The following is a 20,837-nucleotide window of genomic DNA, read 5'->3' as shown; positions in this document are numbered from 1 at the left end:
CCACCCTCAACCTATCTACTAATCACAAAGTCAGCAGTGTTTTAGCATTCCGGGTTGGCAACCTCGAGTCAGGGGGGAGGGGGAGGGTATACAACGCTCTACAGTAATTTGAAAGTGATTGCAGTACCAGTTTTGGCCACAATCTTACATATGGTTCCTTTAATAATATAAAGGTGTACAGGAATGTTGGAATATTAACTTTATAAAGAATATCTTCATTGAATTCAACATAGAATTTTAGAACCTTGAATTGTTGCGGAATGGAATGTTATGCAAGAATGTTCAAAAACCCACAACTGGATAATGTCCATACTCTCATATGTGTTTTGTGTTTTCATTTGTATGTAGGCCTAGTTTATACCAATGTTTGTGGGACATTTTGTGATTCATGTCCCCCCCCCTTTAAAGCAGACACTATGCGAAAAAAAACTATGCATCTGAGGTGTGCTAAACTGCATGTTTACATGTCTGCAACCCTTGGTCTGACGCTGCACCTAGTGGTCATGTTCACCAATGCGTTTGGAATGCAGACAGAGTGTAGTCAATATGCGAATGTGCGATTTCCATCCTGGGGAAGAGGTGGAGGTGGTAGAGAACTACAAATACCTGGGTGTTCATTTTGATACCCCATAAACTGGACTGGAAGCACAACACTGAGACTGTTCACAAGAAGGGTCAGAGCAGACTCTATTTCTTGTTCAAGTCTTTTAATGTGTGCAGCAAGATGTTGCATATGTTTTATCAAACAAGTGCAAGAGCAGCAGCATCAGAGCCAGTGACTCTAAAAAAAACTGAAGAAGCTGATTAGGAAAGGGAACACACTTGCCCTTACACACTTGCACCCATAAAACATAAAAGAATAGGGGCACCAGGGGCGATTCTAGACCTACAGCTTTGCTGGGGCACAGGCCCCCAACTCCCAATACATTAAAAAAAAATTAAATGTGCGCGCAATATGAAATAAATGGCTAGCCTATGTGTACAAGCTTCAAAATCATTATTGTCACTGTCATACTGTAGGCTATATTAAACCACTGGTAAAGATACAAGTTTTACGTCTAGCCCCCATTATGTCCTCATCCGTTTCTTGCCTGCCTCTCTCCTCCTCCCCCTGCCTGGTACTGGACTGCCCAGCCTGTGCTCTTTCTCCTTCTCTTCGACCTTCTTGTCCTCTTCCTCCTCCTTCTCCTCCTCCAGCACTCTCTCCCTCAATTGTAGCAGCCACTATCCAGCAACATCCAAATACATGGGCATAAGCAGGCCTATACTCACTGCATGAATTTAATAGGCTTTCCTACTAACACAAGGGAAGCTTATTTTTAGTCAAAATTGAGATATACTTCCCTTCCAGGCAAGGGTCCTATAGTCATCCTGGCAATACTGCAGTTCTTTGTAGCCTACTAAAGCCTTCATACTGACTTTTGGTGATAATTTGCAAATGCAGCCTTTAATAATCTATAAACCTATAGGCTACTCTGATTCTGTGTAGATTAGTATAGGCTACATTTGCAAATGCAGCAAACTTATTTAAGTTTGCCATTAAACCATTGATTAAATCACAGCACTGGCTATTACCAGCATAAATGTTAATGTTACCGTTAATGTGGCCAATTATCATACCTCCCTTGTCCTCCTCATCTCTCCTCACTGTTCCTCTCCCTCTGTTCAGGAAGAATTGTCTGATGTCCATCTCTGAGTAGTTTATCAGAAGGCTATGTTTAGTTTTACAGTAGGACAGCTTCACAAACAATATAGGCTACTTTTACAGGACTCTCTACAGTATACATATAAATCCTTATTAATTGTCCACATGTGTGCATGCAGCCTACGCATGGTGTGAGTGTGTGTGTGAGGGAGAGCGCACAAGCTGGTAAACTGTTGCTAAATGTAGGCTACAATGACGCTAAGCATTGAAAAACAGATGCTAGTTATGTGGGTAACACTCTCTAACAGCGATCAACTTGTCATTTTTTCTGTCAAGCAAGTTGTGAATTTGTTGTAACATTAAACAGGGGACGACTTACTCTATGCTCAAAGTGATGTAATGAGCTCCAGTGGATTCCACAGTGTATGTGTGTGCAGTACAACGAAACACTCGGAATTATCATGTGAACGATTTTCATTGGTTGTTGCGTTCAATCTTACCCAGCTACAGAGGTGCTATTTCCTGATTGGCTATTATGGCCCCTTTCTTTATTCCTTGTTTTTTTTTATTGGCTGGTAAGTAACAGGCTCAAGCCATAATTAAAGCAGGCACGGAGATGCGCTCATAAATGCCGTTTCCAGCGAGAGCAGCGCTAGAATTTTACTGGGGCACTGGAGACTTTTACTAAGGCACGTGCCCCAGTGAATAAGGTCTAGTGACGCCCCTGAGGGGCGCCCACTGGAAAGCAAAATTCGAAATGATAAACCTGTTTCCCCTAATCCTCCCTTAAGAGAAAATAAGGAGCAGAGTAGATTGAGAAGAAAACAGAGTATTTCGAGATTTAGGGCCCTATCGTGCACTCAAGCGCAATTGACTTTGTACACTGGCGCTTGTATTATTCCTATTTTGCATCCAACACACAGCTACTTTTCCCTTCACAGAGGCACGTCGGTAAATCAGGGAATGAACTTGCGCTTCTGCGAAAAGAGGAGGTGTGTTCCGGTGCAAACGTTCCCTGGTGCTATTTTGTCGTTTCAGAAAACAGTTCCGCCACAGACCAGGAAAATCCTAGTCTAAAGTCAGTGGCGGTTATTCAGATGCTATTTTAAGGGTGCATGCATGGCCACAGGGGCACCTGCAGAAATAAATGCCATGCACACTAGGGGTGTAAAGATTAACCGATACGTATAGGTATCCGTTTTTAACCTGTAAGATACGGCTACATCGATACGTGAAGCCCCGTATCGGAATAAAACTGAAATGAACCGGTCATTATATCGATTTACTTGTTACAAATCGGTTCACAACCCTTTCTGCTCGCTCAGACTCTCATTTACGTTCCAAACAGCGCATTCATTCAGAGTTCATTGATATGTAGGCCTATTTTATTCTTGTAGGCTATATGAGAAAAGGCCAAGAGTGTCTTAAGCACGGTTTTATTTTATTTCGGTATTGTCTCACCTCAACAAGGCTACAGCTCCTTGAAAACAATCAGATATAACTCTATAAAATCTATAAAGTCTATAAAGTATTTTTATGTTGTATTTGGCTGCTGTGTTTGACTGAAATGTAGACTATTCTTTTTTCATTTCAATACAGTATATGATACAAACCTCAGTTTAGATAATAATATTCACACATTTTTTTCGCCTAATTGACAACCATGACCATGATAATTGATAATATAAAATGAATGTTCACCTTGAGAAAATGATAAAAAATCTTTCAGAATCCTTTCCATTCTTGAACTGCATCGAATCGTACTGAATCGTTTTTTATGAACATGTATCTTTTCTTGTATCGAATGGTGTCCATGTATCTAGATTAGGGTTGCAAAGGGGCGGAAATTTCCGGAAACTTACCGGAAACTTTCCATGGGAAGTTAAGCTGGGGAATTTTGGAAATATTCCAAATTGGAAACTTTCATGGAATTAAAGGAAATTATGGGAATTTACGGGAATTAACTGGGAATATTTGGTAACTCCTACTGTTTCATATACAGACATTAACATTTTGTTTCGTAATAAGCAATATGATTTGTTTGTTCGTATTTTCGCTTAGCTTAGCATACAAAGATAGCTAACATGCTAGCGGGAATCCCATTCTCTGCCTATGGTTTACTAGTGTGCTAAGCTAGCAACACCGAAACCACTGAACTGCCCAAGATACACCATGCCACTCAACAACAAAATCCAATTGGTTGTAACATTGACTGACAATCAGTTTGTTTAGTTAGAATCCCAGAAAATGGTAAAACAAATAAAAATATAATGACACAACATACCACTCCACCCAAACCTTATAGATTATGTAAATTATATATAAATTGTCAAGCTTAACCAGACAGATTAATCGTTCCATTACAGTTTATGCAAAATGACGACAAGCCCATAACTGGGCAACTCTGTTTGCAAACTTCCCCCAGTTTCACACCAGTTATTCCCACATGAGATGACATTTTCACTGGGAATTTATTTTCCCCATGCACATGAACGCATCATAGGTTTCCTTTATGTCTAGTAGCCTATGCTGATTGCTGTGTGCATGGGATTGACGTATGTGCAGGGTAGAAATTTGACTGAAATTGCATCAAATCAGGTTGTTTTAACTAATATTATGCTGCAAGATGGGGTTTTGTCCACTACATTTAAGTTCCCTGTTATAGACTAACTTGCCATATTAAAAATTCCCAGTTTATTCACATTAATTCCCGTTTATTCCCGTTAATTTCCGTATATTCCCGTTAATTCCCATGGAAAGTTTCCAACTTTGAAAATTCCCGAAATTTTGCAACCCTAATCTAGATGCGAATCGTATAGTCTTTTCCATGAGAGATTCACACCCCTAATGCACACCCATCTACAGACACCCTCATGCGCGCAAAGAAACATTCAAAGCGTTGATAATATTTGTTTGTTTCCTGGTTTCGTTCGTGCATTTTTCACCTAAAAACTAGCCCATATAGTACAACATCCACATGCAATATCTTTGCAACATCAATGCCCAATAATGACAAAAAAGTTACCTTTAGTTTTGTTTCAATTTACCGTTGTGTATGAACATCGTGTGCGCTTTAACATCAGCCTATTCCAGCTCTAACGCTAGCGTTTTGACAAGCACCCCCTCCAGGTCTCCACAGACAATAATGTGTAACTTTGAGATAGCTTTGCCACACAGAAAATAGTGCTGCCTTGCACATTGTTATTAGAAAATACTTACAGAGTAAACTGTCATATTGATAACATGACAAATCAGTCCGACTATCTTGTTCATCAACAATGGCGTACGGACAAGTAATTTTCATTGCACTGATAGCTTTATTGGTATAAATACTTGCTTTTCAGACATAGACATTTTGAGCAAGATACGCATTTTTGCAGGTAATACACTATGTGGTGCAGTTTTCACTAATTGTTTTGAGAAATGCACACGAAATGCACACATGTGCAAACGTTAATGATGATTTGAGAAATGCACCAAAGTGACTGAGAAAAACTGTAATAAAAAAAACAACTACATATGAGACCAATGTGCAAGTGGTGCAAAGCATTTATTTTTCTTCAGGCAGAGCAAATGAATGTGGGAATACACACATCACATGTTTATTTAAATCTCAATGTTTTCAACTTGCAAGAAAAGCACTGAGACTCCTTTGCAAAATGCATCTTCACACAACTGGAAAGCTGGCCATGTTGGCAATGCCACACATGTTGTTTCCCCTCTGGATGTAGATGTACCCCTTGTTTCCCCAACTTTTGCCCCAGCTGCCAAGGCACAAACAAGATGAACATAAATAGACAAAACCACTTGTGGACAAATTACCACCCACTGTGGGGTGACGCAACAACAACAACAAAACAGTTATACTGTATGCAAAAGCATCTATCCATACAGACGACATGACCATACATTCAAAACTGACGTTGTACAGAGCTTTTAACATTTCAACTGCAAGTGCAGCATGCCCTACATACTAGTCAGCAACAAGTCAGACTATTTAGTGATAATCAATGTAAGCAGCTGAGAGCTGCTGTAAGAGACAAAACCCACCTGTTTTTCACAATCCAGGCACTCTGGGTGTAACCCACTGCAAGGACGGCATGGTTTAGTCTTTTAGGGTTACACGCCAGGTCATAGTATACACCTGAAAACAATGTTAGGAGATGCTCAGAATTCAGAGGCATTTTTCATCTTTAAAGTAAATTGAAAGAGGAAAGAATCTCAATGCAGTCTGACCAAAGCAAAGGGGGCCTGTCTGATGTATGTACGTATAGTGCAAGGTTAAGAGTGGACACTACACTATTTTTACGGCGTTTTTTTATTAAATTATCAATTAATATAATTAATGCTAGTATGGGGAGAATTTCTACAGAAAAAAAATTTCTATGCTACATGCTATGATTTTACTCAAAACTGCACTGATTGACGTTGTTTTGGTCTGAAATGGTTGTCATTAGAACGTAATTTACTAAGGTTTCATTACTTCATATAAGGGTTCATCACCTTCATAATATCTTTAAAATGCATATGCAATTCATTTAAAAATAGTAGTGCAGTTTTAAGTAATCAGAAAAGTATGTCCCCACCATCTCCCCATAAATGAGAGAGAGAGAGAGAGAGAGAGAGAGAGAGAGAGAGAGAACACTTCAGTGACGGCTTACCTTGTTTGTAGAAATGAAACTTCTGCTGACCTGCATCCACAGCCACAGCGACGGGGCCAACCTGAGCCACGGCTGCAGTCAAGTCCTTCTCACTTCCACGGGGAATGTTCTTAAAGCCTCTGCACGTGAATGCCTTCATGCTATTACTGTAAGCACATCTCTCATCCTGGAGGGTATTGATACATTGGCATACAATTTATATATCTCAACACATATCATAATGTAATTATGTTTTGATAAGTTTTGCAACCATTTTTGATATTTTTCCATTACATTACGACAACGATGAGAAGCCTACCATGCCTGTGTAGGGATATGCTTTCTCAGAGGCTATGCCATTCCTGCGGACGTAGTCGAATGCGTAGACCATCCAGCCGCCATTGCAGCCTGTGTCCTGGCCCACACAGTCCACCAGGTTCTGGGGACTCAGATACATCAGGTTCTTCCCTTTCATCTTCAGCTGGCCCTCCAGAGCTCCAGCAGCACTAAAGGCCCAGCAGGAGCCACAGGAGCCCTGAGGACACAAAGGGGAAACAATAACAAAGAAGCTCTAAATCAGGGGTGTCAAACTCATTTTGGTTCAGGGGCCACATACAGCCCATCTGATCTCAAGTGGGCCGGACCAGTGAAATAATTGCAAAACATCCAAAACATCCACAGCTTAGTTTTTTTCAGTAGGCTATGCTTGTAGCCTACATAATCACGGGATATATTAGATTATTACACATTTATCCAGAGAGGTCAATGAAATTGAAATAAAATGCATTTCACTCTCATAAACAACTGGTTTATTTTTATAGTTGAGTGGATAGGCCTACATTTTTACATCTGACCACCTGAACCAACTCACCACACTAAACTCAAGTGGGAGCTATGAAGAAAGTTAACATCCTGCCTTAAAAATGTGCAAATGTATGAAAAATAAAATGAATTTAACAAACATAAGTTAGCAGTGCATGAGCAATACGATCAACTGATACGATTAGGTTACATCAGATCAAATAATTTTGTAGGCTAGGTGGTGGTGCTGTGTAATAGGCTATCCACCATAAAGGCCAGATCCTGCACCCATTCCGGGCATTTAAATTGCTACTGGTCTGCCTTTTTTCTCCAAGAACTGTCCAATTTCCTCTCGTAGTTCCAAGAAACGCTTGAGTACGGCACCTCTGCTTAACCACCGTACAACAGCGTGGTATGGTAAGCCAGACAGAATGCCATTATCACTAAGAAAACAGTCAAACTGACGGTGAGTCAGACCTCGCGACCTGATTAAATTTACAGTTTGCACAACCACAGTTTAACATGATCCAAGTTTAGTGTTTTACAACACAACACTTCCTGGTGCAAAATACAATAAAATGCCCAAACATCTTGTCCTCCGTTTGCAGGCTGCACTTTGTCTCTGAATTTTGTCGCAACGCCTGCTTTTCTCCCGACAATGTAGCCAAACTGACAGCACAGGACCAGTCAACTCCGAACTTTTTTTTTGTTTTTTGGCTGCGCCTAGCGGCTGAAATCAGCATTTCGGTTATTTCTTTGAAAATGAATAACTCCTCACAGGAATGGGCTAGAGATTTTTTTTTTTTTGACATCGTCAGAAATTTATTCTCTACAAGTCTGGGCCGGATTAAACCATCTAGCGGGCCGCATCCGGCCCGCGGGCCGTATGTTTGACACCCCTGCTCTAAATGATGCAGTTTCTAATATGAAGTATAAAGCTTCTGTCAGTCTTGCTTCCTTGTTGACTGTGGTGTGTAACTCTTCTTCACATGGTCTGGACAGGATGCAGTCAATTAATCACTATAACTATTTATATTTGTAACCAAGCTTACAGAGTGTGAAATACAGTAATGTCATACATATCACAATGCCTCCTACCTGTTGCCTGACAGGTGTCACACGGCCATTTTTACGGTGGTCAATGGAGGTGGGCACAGGTCCAGACTCAGGAACAAAGGTGTTATTGCTCTCTGCTTGCATGTCAGGTCTGTAGCCCATCATCTTCTCCACAACCTCTTCTCTCGTCTAAGGAGTGGATGCAGTGGAGAGTTAGAAATGGACACTGGATGCACATTTTGGACTTGCTGTTGATTGATGTATCTAAATCTCTTACCATGTCCCCCAGGTGGTTCATGCCCAGCTCATAGGAGTGGATCCCCAGCTCATACTCCTGGTTGTGCACCTCAATCAGCTGCATGTTCTTCTCCCAGATGGTCCTGCGGATTGCCTCCTCACCCTGCAGCACACACAGACAAACGCAGACAGACAGACAGCCTGAGATAGTGACAGTGAAGGATATTGGTGTCCATCAAGATCCAACTTTTGCCAGCTGCTAGACTGGGAAAATGGCAAAATGTTCTCTGTGGCCCAAAGTGGATTCTGCTGACACCGCTGTTCATGCAAAAGTTTAACAGAAAAACACTACAGATAAATTACATTTGTGAGAAACATCAACAATGTTTTTCTGAATAATACAAGGACACAAAACATAAACATCTCAAATCCAAAATAGACACAGATTTCAAACGTACCAAAATGAAGTACTCCCTCTGGTGGGTGGATTTCCAGTCCTCCCATGCTGCATCCAGAATTGGGTTGTGTGTGGCGTGGACCAAAACGGATCCAACCACCAACAGCACACTTCCACAAAGGATCATTCTGGGCGACACTGAAGAAATAGTATGTTATTACAGTTTTCCTCAGTTGCTTTGACACATTTCTCAGATCAGAATAGTAATTCTCAAAACTGTTTATTCAAAGTCTTTGATTGTACTGACCATTTCAATGGCATAAATATTTGCTTTTGAGGCATAAACTAAGCATTCTGAGCAAGATACACACTTTTGAAGGTTATCCACTATGCGGTGCAGTTTGCACTAATTGTTTTGAGAAATGCACTAACTGCAAATATTTTGAGAAATGCGCCAAAGCAACTGAGAAAAATTGTAAAAGCACTTAACATGCAGTTTGGCATGTGCTGCTGTCAAATTTAGAATTGAAGGTTAACATTATACTCTAGATACTTAGTTATGGTTTAGTCTATGATTAATTTGTTTCTGTGGTTGACATACCTTTTAGCTTCTGGTGGGACAGTGCAGGGACTCTTCAGACACTCCTGTCTCATCATCAGATCACGGAACATCACTTTATATAGCCTTGATAAGGGGAACTTGATCAAAGCATCATTGTTTTTTTTTTTTTCTATAAAAAGCACAATTATGCACAAATGTGAATTGGGATGTGGTTTGTGTTTCTCCCTTCCAAAAATGTCGCTTTGGTGAGTGAATGAGTGAGTACGTCAGAGAGAGAGAGAAAGAGATTGAGCTGCATTGAAGAAATCCGGGTTGGCAATCATAAAGGCTGCTTTATGTGTATGTGTTTATGTGTATGTGTTGGGTATGGGTGTGTATGGGTCAGAGTTTTGTGTGTGTGTGTGTGTGTGTGGTATTTTTGATTGTGTCTGTGTGTGTCTCAGTGTCAGTGTGTGTATGCGTGTGTGTGTGTGTGTGTGTGCGTGTGTGTGTTTGTGTGTGTGTGCATGCATGTGTGTGTATGTGTGTGTGTGTGCGTGCATGTGTGCGTGCGTGTGTGTGTGTGTGTGTAAAGGGGTTAGGCTGCCTGCACCCAGCCAGCCCCCCTCCACGCATACTAATAAAGAGAATTGTTTATACAGTTTAGAAAATATGTCGTGGCCTTTATTGAAATATATCCTTTAGTTTATATATCTTTTATGTAGTATCTTTATTCTGTGTAATATCATTGTTTTGTGAAACTGAATTCTGTAGTATGTTCAGTGTGGGAAAGGAAGACTGGTTTAAGTGAAAGAGCAGGCCTGGCAGAAAATGGCATAGATAAGGTTTGGTGACAGGAAATGTAAGCAAAACCTAAAGAATGGCAAAACCTAAAGAATGTATGAATAACAGGATGAGAGGGCAAAGGTGGAGTACCATATATTACTTGGTCAGTTATCTGTAAACAGAGTGGGTGCTGTCTGGGATGACTTGAAGGGGTATAAAGGCTGGACAACAGCCAGAGGATGTTAGCTCACTGCTCACTGCTCACTGCTCACTTTGCTTAGCTTAGCTTTCACTTGCTTCACTAATGCTCCGGAGTGCATTAAAGCCATCATCTGCAGTATACATCCATGGTGTGCGGACTTCTTTTAAGTTTGTATTATTTAATGTGGATTTGACACCACAAATACTAAACTGTCATATTGGCAACAAGACAAAGCAGTTTGACTATCTTGACATAAACAGTGGTGTAAGGACTTGTCATTTTGATTGCACTGACAGTTTCATTGGTATAAATATTTGAATTTAAGCAAAACAACATTACCAAGAAGAACATGTCTAGGGGGAAATTAAGTGGTGGGAGTAAGTGTTGCGTAAGTAGGTTATGTGAGTATGTCAAGTCTCTTGTATATTCATATATGTATATGTGTGTATGGTTTTATATGTATACATTGATGTTTATGCCAATGCCCTCACTTAGAGGTAATAATTCAATCATGAGGTGGTGGGGTTCTGTATAGGCTGTGTGTTTGGACTTTAATGGGATTCTTGATGAGTCTCTTTATGGTGGCTTGGAGGAGAGACTCTGATCTGATTGACTGATGGCAATTGACTTTTAATGAACTAATTGATGCCAGAGGAAACACGGGATGGGGATAGGGTGTTCCTCTTTATAAAAAGGGGAGGGACAGCCCAGTCAAGATATTTAAGGCCCTAGACGATGTATATGGGGAACAAGTCACAGTTGTCCAGCTGCGGGCTCGGTTCTTTACCTGCAGGCAACAAGCTGGGGAGGAGGTAGGGGCATTTATCTTGCGACTGCGTGAGTGTCTTGTCAGGTGGCGGAGCAAAGAGGCGGGTGATGACTATGACGAGATGTTGCAGTCTCAGCTGGTAGCAGGGCTTCGGCCAGGACCCCTGCAGACGGAGCTCCAAAAGCTGATACGGAGGAATACCACTCTGACGTTCTTGGACGTTTGCAAAGAGGCCAAGGCTGTAGAGCAGGAGCAGAACCACCATGCTGAAGAGGCCAGCACAAGACGATCCTATGTACCCGCCCCTGCCCCCACACCAGCCAAGACCTCTGACGAATGGCAGCAGATGCGGGAGACCCTGAAGGCAGAGGTGTTATCAGAGATGAAAGATCAGATGTCCACACTCAAAGAGAGCATTCTGGGAGAGATACGGCAGCAGTTTCGGGAACGCCAGGCACCCCCACCACAGGCAGATCCACCGGGTCTGAGAAATCGTGGCCGTTGGGAGGCCAGAGACCCACCTTCACGATGGCGAGACCGAGCTCCAGATTACGGCATCCTAGGCATGAACGTGATAAATCACTGCTGGCAAGCCCTCTTCCAGGATGGCCACCCTGTTCTGGCAGCATTCAAATCAACCGTTCCGCAGCGTGCTGGCCAGGCGTGGGAGAAGGCCTTCCAGGTATGCCAACGGGTGCAGGCTGTCAGTTCTATGACTTGATGAGTTCCAAGGCACTGCGCGACTGCATTCCCCAGAGCCCATCCTGCTACCCCCTGAGACAGAGATGATGCTGTGGGCGTCTGTGCCACAGGCTGCGGGCCATCCAAATTGCTGTGTAGTGGTGGAGGACTTGGGGGGTGAGACCAGAGAATGGAGGGTTGGACGAGCCATAGTACAGATGAAGGCCGGCAACCTGCCCCTCCGCATATGCAACCCACACCCCTATCCTGTGGAACTACCCTCCCGCAAGTCGTTGGCCCAAGTCACACAGGTAAACTCCGCCGACGTCCAAGACCAGAAGCAATTGGTACTACGGCCCAAAGGTAGCTCTGAAATTGAGGTTGATGTACGCCCCGTGTGCACAGGCAACGACAATAACCACCCTGCCGTTTCCCTACAGGGGGAAGGATTGACCGCAGGTCAGCAAGAACGATTGACGAACCTGCTCCGAAGGTGGACCTGTGTCTTTGCGGCCCACGAGGAAGACTATGGGCAAACCAGCGCGGTGAGGCATCAGATCCCGACAGGTGACGCCCCCCCCATACGGGAACGCTATAGGCCTGCCCCCCCCCAGTTTGTACACGGAACTACGCACCTTGCTTCAGGGGATGTTGGCTAGCGGGGTAGTCATCAAAAGTTCCTGGGCCGCGCCTGTCGTCCTAGAGAAAAAGAAGGATGGCGCCTGGCGGTTCTGTGTCGATTACAGGAAACTCAACGCAGTGACGCATAAGGATGCATTCCCCCTTCCTCGGATCGAGGAATCCCTGACAGGACTGAAGCAAGCTGTATGGTATTCAACCCTTGATCTGGCCAGTGGTTACTGGCAGGTTGAGGTCGACCCACATGACAAAGAGAAGACAGCCTTCGTAACACCTATGGGCCTTTACCAGTGGGAGAGGATGCCATTTGGGTTGTGTAATGCACCCGCTACCTTCCAGCGCCTCATGCAAAGGTGTCTGGGGGAGCGGGTCCATGACTTCCTGTTGATCTACCTCGATGATGTCATCATCTATTCCCCCAACTTTGACAGTCACTTGGCCCACCTGGAACAAGTCTTTGAGCGGCTTCACCATCATGGCCTTAAACTACAACCTCAGAAGTGCCGTCTCTTCCGACGGAAGGTGACCTACCTTGGCCATGTTGTGAGTAAGGAGGGGGTGGCTGTGGATCCGGAGAAGACCTCGGCCGTGTGCAAATGGCCTGTCCCCAACACAGTGAGAGACGTCAGCTCCTTCTTGGGATTCGCGGGATATTACATCCCTGGATTTTCCAAGATCGCGTTGCCACTGAACAACTTGCTTCAGGGCACGGTGGGAAGAAAACTGCAGCTGTTGCGTGGACTCCGGACTGTCAGGCGGCATTTGAGAAACTCAAGGGGGCTCTCCTCCAGACCCCTGTCCTGGCGTATGCAGATTTCAAGGCCCCCTTCCGTCTCTACACAGACGCCAGCTTTCAAGGCCTAGGGGCTGTGCTTGCTCAGGTGCAGGAGGGGAGAGAAAGGGTTGTTGCCTATGCAAGTCGCAGCCTCCACCCGGCAGAGCGGAACGATAGAAACTATAGTTCCTTTAAACTGGAGTTGCTTGCACTAAAATGGGCGATCACAGATAAATTTAAGGATTATCTGTGGGGGGCGACATTCAAGGTCTTTACAGATAATCGTCCCTTGACCCACCTCCAGACCGCAAATTTGGGGGCAACCGAGCAACGTTGGGTGGCCCAGTTGGCCAATTTTAACTTTGAACTTTGCTACCGGCCTGGGTCCTCCAACCAAAATGCGGATGCCCTGTCCCGAGTGCCTGTAGAGGTTGGTAGCCACCTTGTCAATGTGCAATCCCCGTCCCAGGATTCAAGGGAAGGCCACCCCAGCATACCCTTAGAAGGGAACCATCCTGAGGCCCACCCTGCAGGATGCAGACGTGGACCTTGGATGGATCCGCCGGTGGAAGGCTGAAGGCAAGGCACGGCGGCAAGTGAACTCCCAATCCCTTTCGGCCAGAGGTCGGGGACTACTACAGGAGTGGGAACGCCTGCAACTATGTGGAGGGATCCTAGTTAGGGCAAGCCGGGACCCGAATATGGGACAGCTGTTGACCCCAGTCGTGGTGCCAGCGGCAGCCCAACAGAAGACCTGGGGTGCGTATCATCAGGCCTTGGCCATGCACGAGGCCAGAGGATGGTGCAGGCCCTCCGAGGCAGAGTCTACTGGGACGGCATGGCTCGAGACTCAGAGAAGTGGGCAGCGGAGTGTCAGCAGTGCGTGCTAGGCCATGCGGGGCCAGGAGTTAAAGCCCCCCGACACCCTGTGGTGAGTCACTACCCATTTGAAATCTTGGCCTTAGATTACCTGTCATTGGGGCGAGTAAATGATGCATTCCCATATATACTGGTTATTACTGACCTGTTTTCTAGATACGCGGTGGCAGTCCCCACCAAAGACCAGACAGCCCAGACCACCGTGAAGGCTCTCTGGCGACACGTCATTCAACTGTTCGGTTGCCCCGAACGCATCTTAACGGATCGGGGTGGTGCGTTCGAATCGGAGTTGGTGAAAGAGCTCTGCCAGATGCACGGCTGCACCAAGAGCCGCACAACCCCATACCACCTGCAGGGCAACAGGGCTTGTGAGCGTTTCAATCAGACCCTGTTGGGCCTGTTGAACACTTTGGACCAGGAGGGCCAAGCACACTGGGTTGATCGTCTGCCGTATCTGCTACAGGCATATAACAACACACCGCACAGCTCTACAGGTCTTGCTCCCTTCTATGTCCTCTATGGAAGGCATGCTCGGCTACCAGTTGACATGGCCCAGGGTATCGTCCCATCACAGCTACAGGGCAGTGTGGATAGTTGGGTGGTACACCACCAGAAGCAGCTGGTGGCAGCTTATCAGCAGGTGCAAGGGCATGCACAACGGCGGCAAGACTGGGATCAGCGTCACTACAACCAGAGGGCTAAGGCCCTTCCTCTTCTGCCTGGAGAACAGGTGCTCTGCAAGAACTTTAGGCGGAGAGCCAGGGGGAAGTTGGGGCCTTTCTGGGTCCCAAAGCCTTTTGTGGTGGTCTCTCAGCTTAACCCCGAACAACCCGTTTATGTGATACGGCCAGAAGGCAAAGATGGACCCACACGAACCATCCACCGCAACAACCTGCGCCCCTGTCCTGGGGGTTGGACCGTGGACAGAGATGATGACCAACCCAAAGCGGCTTCACAAGGGGAGGTAGGGTTTTGGCCTGTTAACCTACAATATAGCCCAAGGCGCCCAGGTCTTTCCCAAAATCAAGACCAGACAGGGGTGGGGGTCCCGTTAGCTGAGTTGGTTGAACAAGAGGGTGATCAGTCATGGGGCGATGTAGCCGAGGCAGAGAGTCTGGAGCCTGTGCTTAGGCGCTCCGGAAGAGCTAACATTGGGGTGCCTCCTGTGAGGTTTGGGCATTAGTATGATGGTCGGGACGACCATTGTTAAAGGGGGAGGAGAATGTCAAGTGTCTTGTATATTCATATATGTATATGTGTGTATGGTTTTATATGTATACATTGATGTTTATGCCAATGCCCTCACTTAGAGGTAATAATTCAATCATGAGGTGGTGGGGTTCTGTATAGGCTCTGTGTTTGGACTTTAATGGGATTCTTGATGAGTCTCTTTATGGTGGCTTGGAGGAGAGACTCTGATCTGATTGACTGATGGCAATTGACTTTTAATGAACTAATTGATGCCAGAGGAAACACGGGATGGGGATAGGGTGTTCCTCTTTATAAAAAGGACGGCCAACAGATGGACGGGGCAAGTGGGGGAAGACACGAGAGTTCCAGAGGAGGGAGAAGTCACGATACGGAAGGAGCCAGGGGCAGCAGTGGCGCGACCGACGCCGGAGAGTGACCGATCATACAACGCAAGCTAAGTGTTTGATTAAGGAACGTCCGAACTGTCTATCCCGCTGCATGTTGATACTATAGCCGCTCCTGGAGTGGCAGATCGTGCCCTGATTTTCGTGTGTTGACAGGAGGCGCAACGCGACTGGGACACCGGCGTCTGACAAGGATCACAACCAGGAAGTGGAGTATGAAGACTTACGAGGGATGATCTGTCTTGCTACGCTCTCAATTCGTCTTGAGAAGGGAAGTTATGGTTCCAATCTGTTAATCCACTGCCGTGCCACCATCTAAATGATTTGCTGTAGCTATGCACTGAGTTGTTCTGTTGTGATTCCCCTGTAGCTGGAGGCGGAGCTTCGAGCCACTACGCTACTGCAATTGCAAAGGCACGTTCGCGGTGCTCTGGACTGCGCGACTCTACCTACGCAAGAACGTGACGTCACTGATCTGCATCCCACGAACTGCGGACACTAATAGGCCATTTGAGAGTGGGTTGGTGCCATCTTCTTGTGCTTTGTGTCTGGACTTGGTCGCCGACCAGTACGGACTCATTTTATCTTGTGCAGGACTGTTATAGGAGTTGGGCTGGGGACATCAGGAGTGGTCTGTTGCCACCTGCTGACCTTTGGTTAATGGCCTTCCCTGCCCCCCTCTGGTGTGGAATGAAATCACTGTGATGTTGTTGGCTTGATGAATTGCTGTGGATTTTATATGCTTTAACCTGTGATGTGCCAATGAATGCTGTGTCTAGTCACCTAACTTTGCTGTGGGTCTGCATGAATGTAAATTTATACCTGGGGTGGGTTTTGGTTCTCTAGCCTATGTTGTTAATTGGATGAGTGACTGCCCTGGTGGTGCCCTGTTATATCTGCCTACTTTCCAACAGTCCTGTTATCTATTTTGTGTTTGTCTAAATAAACTTTTGTGGTAAATTAGTAAATATTGTGTGTTGCCTGTGTATTGGTGGATTTGGTTGTATTGAGCAGGGGAGTAGCCCTCGGCACGACAAGTAGACAAAGAAAACAGAGACATAGAAATATATAGAATAAGGGTACGTTCAGACTTGGCTTCTTTTACTGACAAGAGAAGTTGAGCAGACAGCTTTTTCTGTTTATAACAGATTTGCCATTGTTTTTATTCCAAAAAGCAGCCGGAAGGATATTTTTGTGATATGCAAAGTATCCTATTGTGATTGGCCAGCTGTCAAAAAATAGCGTGACGTAGGGCGGTTTTCCTCTGAAAGTTAAACATTTCTCAACTTTAAAATTAGCTCTGAGCTGCAGAAAAGGACGTGTTTTAAAAAAAATCTAGACTCTTTTAAAAACGCAGTCTACTCCATAGGATTATAATGTAAAATGGACGCTGGCAGATGCGAAAAATATGCCTAGTCTGAACATAGCCTAAGGTAGAGAGTGCAAAGTGGAATTGCATTTTTTTGTCCCAGTCCGTCCCTGCGTCAGATTTAACAACTGGATATTCCAGTTTACATGCTAAGTGAACAAGTAAAAATCAAATTCAAATCAAATCAAAACAAGGGAGTTTTGAGAGATTCGTCTGCAACAACGTGAGGTTCTATAGGAATGTTATAAACTCAGATTGAAATCAAATAGGCTACTCCAGGTTATATTTTCAGATTTCCTCAAATTGGACTTCAATTGGAGTACTCTGTTTACATTACATTCTTTTTATCGGAGTAAAGAGTATAAACGAAGTAAAATCTGTTTGTGTGTTTACATATAAACACACTGAGAACCACACTAAACAGCAAACTTAGGCTACATAATAGTGTGATTGCACTCAATATGAATTTATGAAGGTGTGAGATTGCTTCACACATGTGAGCAAACCAGAGATGTGTATCTCATGAAGTGAGACATCTCATGAAACAGTACTGACTGTTGTTTGCTGTAGCAACAGGAGAATGCATTTCAATGTATTAAATGCTGAACCATGAAGAGCAAGTTTGCACAGACAGGTGACCTTGACATGTTATGTGTTATGTATTGTTATATCTGTATGTCTGACATGCTGTATGGCATAGGATACATAAATAAACATCTATATTGTAAATAACAGTGTGTGTGTGTGTGTGTGTGTGTGTGTGCGTTGGGTGTATATACAGTACCCTCCAGAATAATTGGCATCTCTGCTAAAGTTGACTAAAACCCAGGGAAAAAAATATTTGTTGGTAATTTATTGTAATCTCACAATGAAAACAATTAGTAAAAATCCAAGCTGGAAGGGAAGCAAATGTATTTTGGAAAAAAAGGAAAATCTCATTAGGAAATAAATATCTTTAAGAAAAACATGTCGCTCACCTGGGGCCACGCGGCACTCCTACTTGCAATACCTTCTTAAGCCTCCCTTTGCCAATAAAACAGCTTGTAATATTCTCCTATGACACATAAAGTTGGAAAATACAAAGCAAGGGATTTAAGACCATTCGTGTTTACAGATTGTCCAGATTCCTAGGTCCACACTTGTGCATTCTGTAGATAGATAGATAAATAGATAGATAGATAGATAGATTTGTTTTAACTGTAAATATAGGCATTTTCCACAAAGTGCCTAGTTTGTATAACTCACAAATGTCAACACACTTTATTTTCATTTACATTTAGTGTATTCTTTAGTCTTTCCGTTGTTGAAAAAAAGGATTTAGGACTATAAGATTTAACCTCTGTGTCACTCTATTTAATACCTTAGAGAAAAAGAAAGTCATGATGTAATTCTGAAATTTCACAGACACTCTGATTAATTAATAAGTTGTAATTAGACAGGAAATCTGCTTATGGCAGCCTCGTATCCGGCACCCCGAGTGTTTGTTAATGTTTTGTTTGTGCCAGATTGTCTGCTAGCGTCCCTAATTCCCTGCTCGTTTGTCAGTGTAAGACTGTGGCCGTGCCCCTCCTCCACACGCAGGGGACAACTCTACTTCCGCGAACCCAGAACTTGTGGTTGACCATCTTCAAGCTTGCTGCTCCCACGCCACCTAATGCTGTCGCCCTGTTTCCTGCTGCTGGTTTTATAGTACTGTTGTGTCTTATACTTGTACTGTGTTCCTACTCCTCCAGAGTGTGCTGCGTAGTGTTTGTAGTCATTTGTGATTGGCAGCATTAGCCCTTGTCCCAATGTTTGTTTATTTATTGTGTGTGTATGTCTACATTGTGCTTATCACCAACCAAAGTGACCTGTTTCCCTCTCTCTCTCTCTCTCTCTCTCTCTCTCTCTCTGCGCAGAACAGGAGCTGTTGGGCCAAAGCGGGTGGCAGGCTGATCTCCAGGTGGTGGTGTCCTTTTAGTTGCTGTGCATCACGTGTCTTGTGTGTTTTCACATTTGGTGTGCTGTGCCCAGACTCTTCCCCTTTCTGTCAGCCTCTTGCTGCCGTGGTAAGCCCACAGCCCTGCTCCTTGTCTAGGTTATGGTAACTCTAGGCCTATAGGGCCTTGTGCAATACCTGAGTGCAGCTGGCCCCTTTGTGTACCATGTGAATTGTGTCCTGTGGTTGGATGTCTGTTTGTTTGTTGAAGTGCAGACCATGTAGTGTATTTGAATAGAATAGAGGTCTTTATTGTCCACTACTGTGGAAATTCGTCTTTGGCCCCACAAACATGTAACACACACAAGCAAGACACAACAGGTACAACATAAAGCAGACACAAACAAAGACTACACAGCAGGTACAACAAAATGCAAACACACACAAAGGCTATACAGCAGGTACAACATATAGCACACACAAGCAAGTCTACACAGCAGGTACAACATATGGAGACATGGAAATGTGCAAAAGAGGTTGATGTCAATAAAAAGCAGTAAATAATATAAGTTAATCAGTTAATCATAAAACTTATAGATTATACTGATTTAGCAAAATAATAGATGATGGTATAAAATATTTCTTAAAAATGTTTCTGCTTGATGTGGGTACTCTATATCTTCTTCCTGAAGGGAGTCTTTCAAAAGTGTGATGTAGTGGATGAAAAGGATCCTGGACTATCTGTAGGGCTTTCCTCTTAGTGTGTGTTGTGTACAGTTCCACCAGCTGCCTCTGGGGGTTCAGTATGATTTTACTGGCCATATTTATCATTTTCGTGAGTTTACTTTTGCTTCTAGCCCCTAGATTCCCATACCAGCATGTGATGTTGTATGAGATGACACTTTCCAGCAGACTGGTGTAGACCATCCTCAGGACCTCTCTACTAACATCAAAACTGTTAAGTTTCCTTAAAAGAAACAGTCTTTGGATTGCCCTTTTAAAAATATGATCTATATGTTCAGTAAAATTTAGATTATGATCTAGGATAGTACCTAGATATTTAAAACTGCAGACAACATCAACGTGTTGGCCCCCAATTGTAACTGGCTGACATGTGGGTATTCCACCCCTAGTATTGACCACAAGTTCTTTGGTCTTTGTGGGATTTAGGACACACCAGGCCACAAGGCGGTGGATGTGATCAAAGTAGGCCCTCTCCAGATCCCCATTTCCCCTGACCATTAAACCAACCATTGCCATATCATCGGCGTATTTAAGTAGGCTAAAATTACTATCACAGATCTGCAATTCATTTATATACATGGAGAATAATACTGGGGATAGAACACAGCCTTGAGGCACTCCAGTGTTTAAAATGACCTCATCAGACATGGTACCCTGTACAGAGACTTTTTGAGGACTTTTTGTTATGTGTCAATAAATGTAATTATTATCTTTGTAGAACCATGTCTCCAGTCTCAAGTGTTACAAACCCGTGTGCCCAATGGGGTCTAAACTGACCAAGGTTTCTAAATTAGCTCCTGGGAGGGCCTAACCCTCGCAGGTGGCATAGTCGACTATTTACATACGAACATCTGTCGCCTATTGCTGACAACAACCCCTGAACAGGCTCGGAATCCCAGGACACCCACCACAACACAGAGACAGATGTTTACATTAAGAAAATGTACAAATCTTTATTAAATACAGGTCAAAAGCATTCCACCCACACAGGTTTCAAGCAAGGGTTAATAGGTCAGCATTGGTCACACAGCACAGCTAGGGTCTTGGAAACAAGTGAGTAAAACCACACCATAAGCTACCATAGGTTTCAGAACCCTAGTCACAAAAAGATATCAAGCAGAGTACCACAGCAAATCTTGTTCACGGCACACAACCATTTGCAC

General features: G+C 44.1%; 1 protein-coding gene across 1 annotated transcript; it reads right to left on the bottom strand.

The window, feature by feature from the left end:
- Window positions 1-5,176: 5,176 nt before the first annotated feature.
- LOC143118914 (cathepsin K-like) lies at window positions 5,177-9,468 on the bottom strand. The gene is made up of 8 exons (XM_076280053.1): window positions 9,378-9,468; window positions 8,838-8,974; window positions 8,420-8,542; window positions 8,185-8,331; window positions 6,605-6,820; window positions 6,307-6,472; window positions 5,696-5,789; window positions 5,177-5,409 (listed from the first exon to the last, which is right to left on the bottom strand). The coding sequence occupies exons 2-8, from the start codon at window positions 8,961-8,963 to the stop codon at window positions 5,313-5,315; spliced, it is 969 nt and encodes a 322-aa protein (XP_076136168.1). The 5' UTR covers window positions 8,964-8,974; window positions 9,378-9,468; the 3' UTR covers window positions 5,177-5,312.
- Between the last annotated feature and the right edge of the window lie 11,369 nt (window positions 9,469-20,837).

Source organism: Alosa pseudoharengus, unplaced genomic scaffold, assembly GCF_046254945.1.
Source record: "Alosa pseudoharengus isolate Yale_2024_CS ecotype anadromous, Long Island Sound unplaced genomic scaffold, YU_APseudo_1.1 YU_APseudo_1.1_scf_12, whole genome shotgun sequence".
NCBI lineage: Eukaryota > Metazoa > Chordata > Actinopteri > Clupeiformes > Clupeidae > Alosa > Alosa pseudoharengus.
The sequence above is the reverse complement of the archived record's forward strand: the minus strand, read 5'-3'. Positions and strand labels throughout refer to the sequence as shown.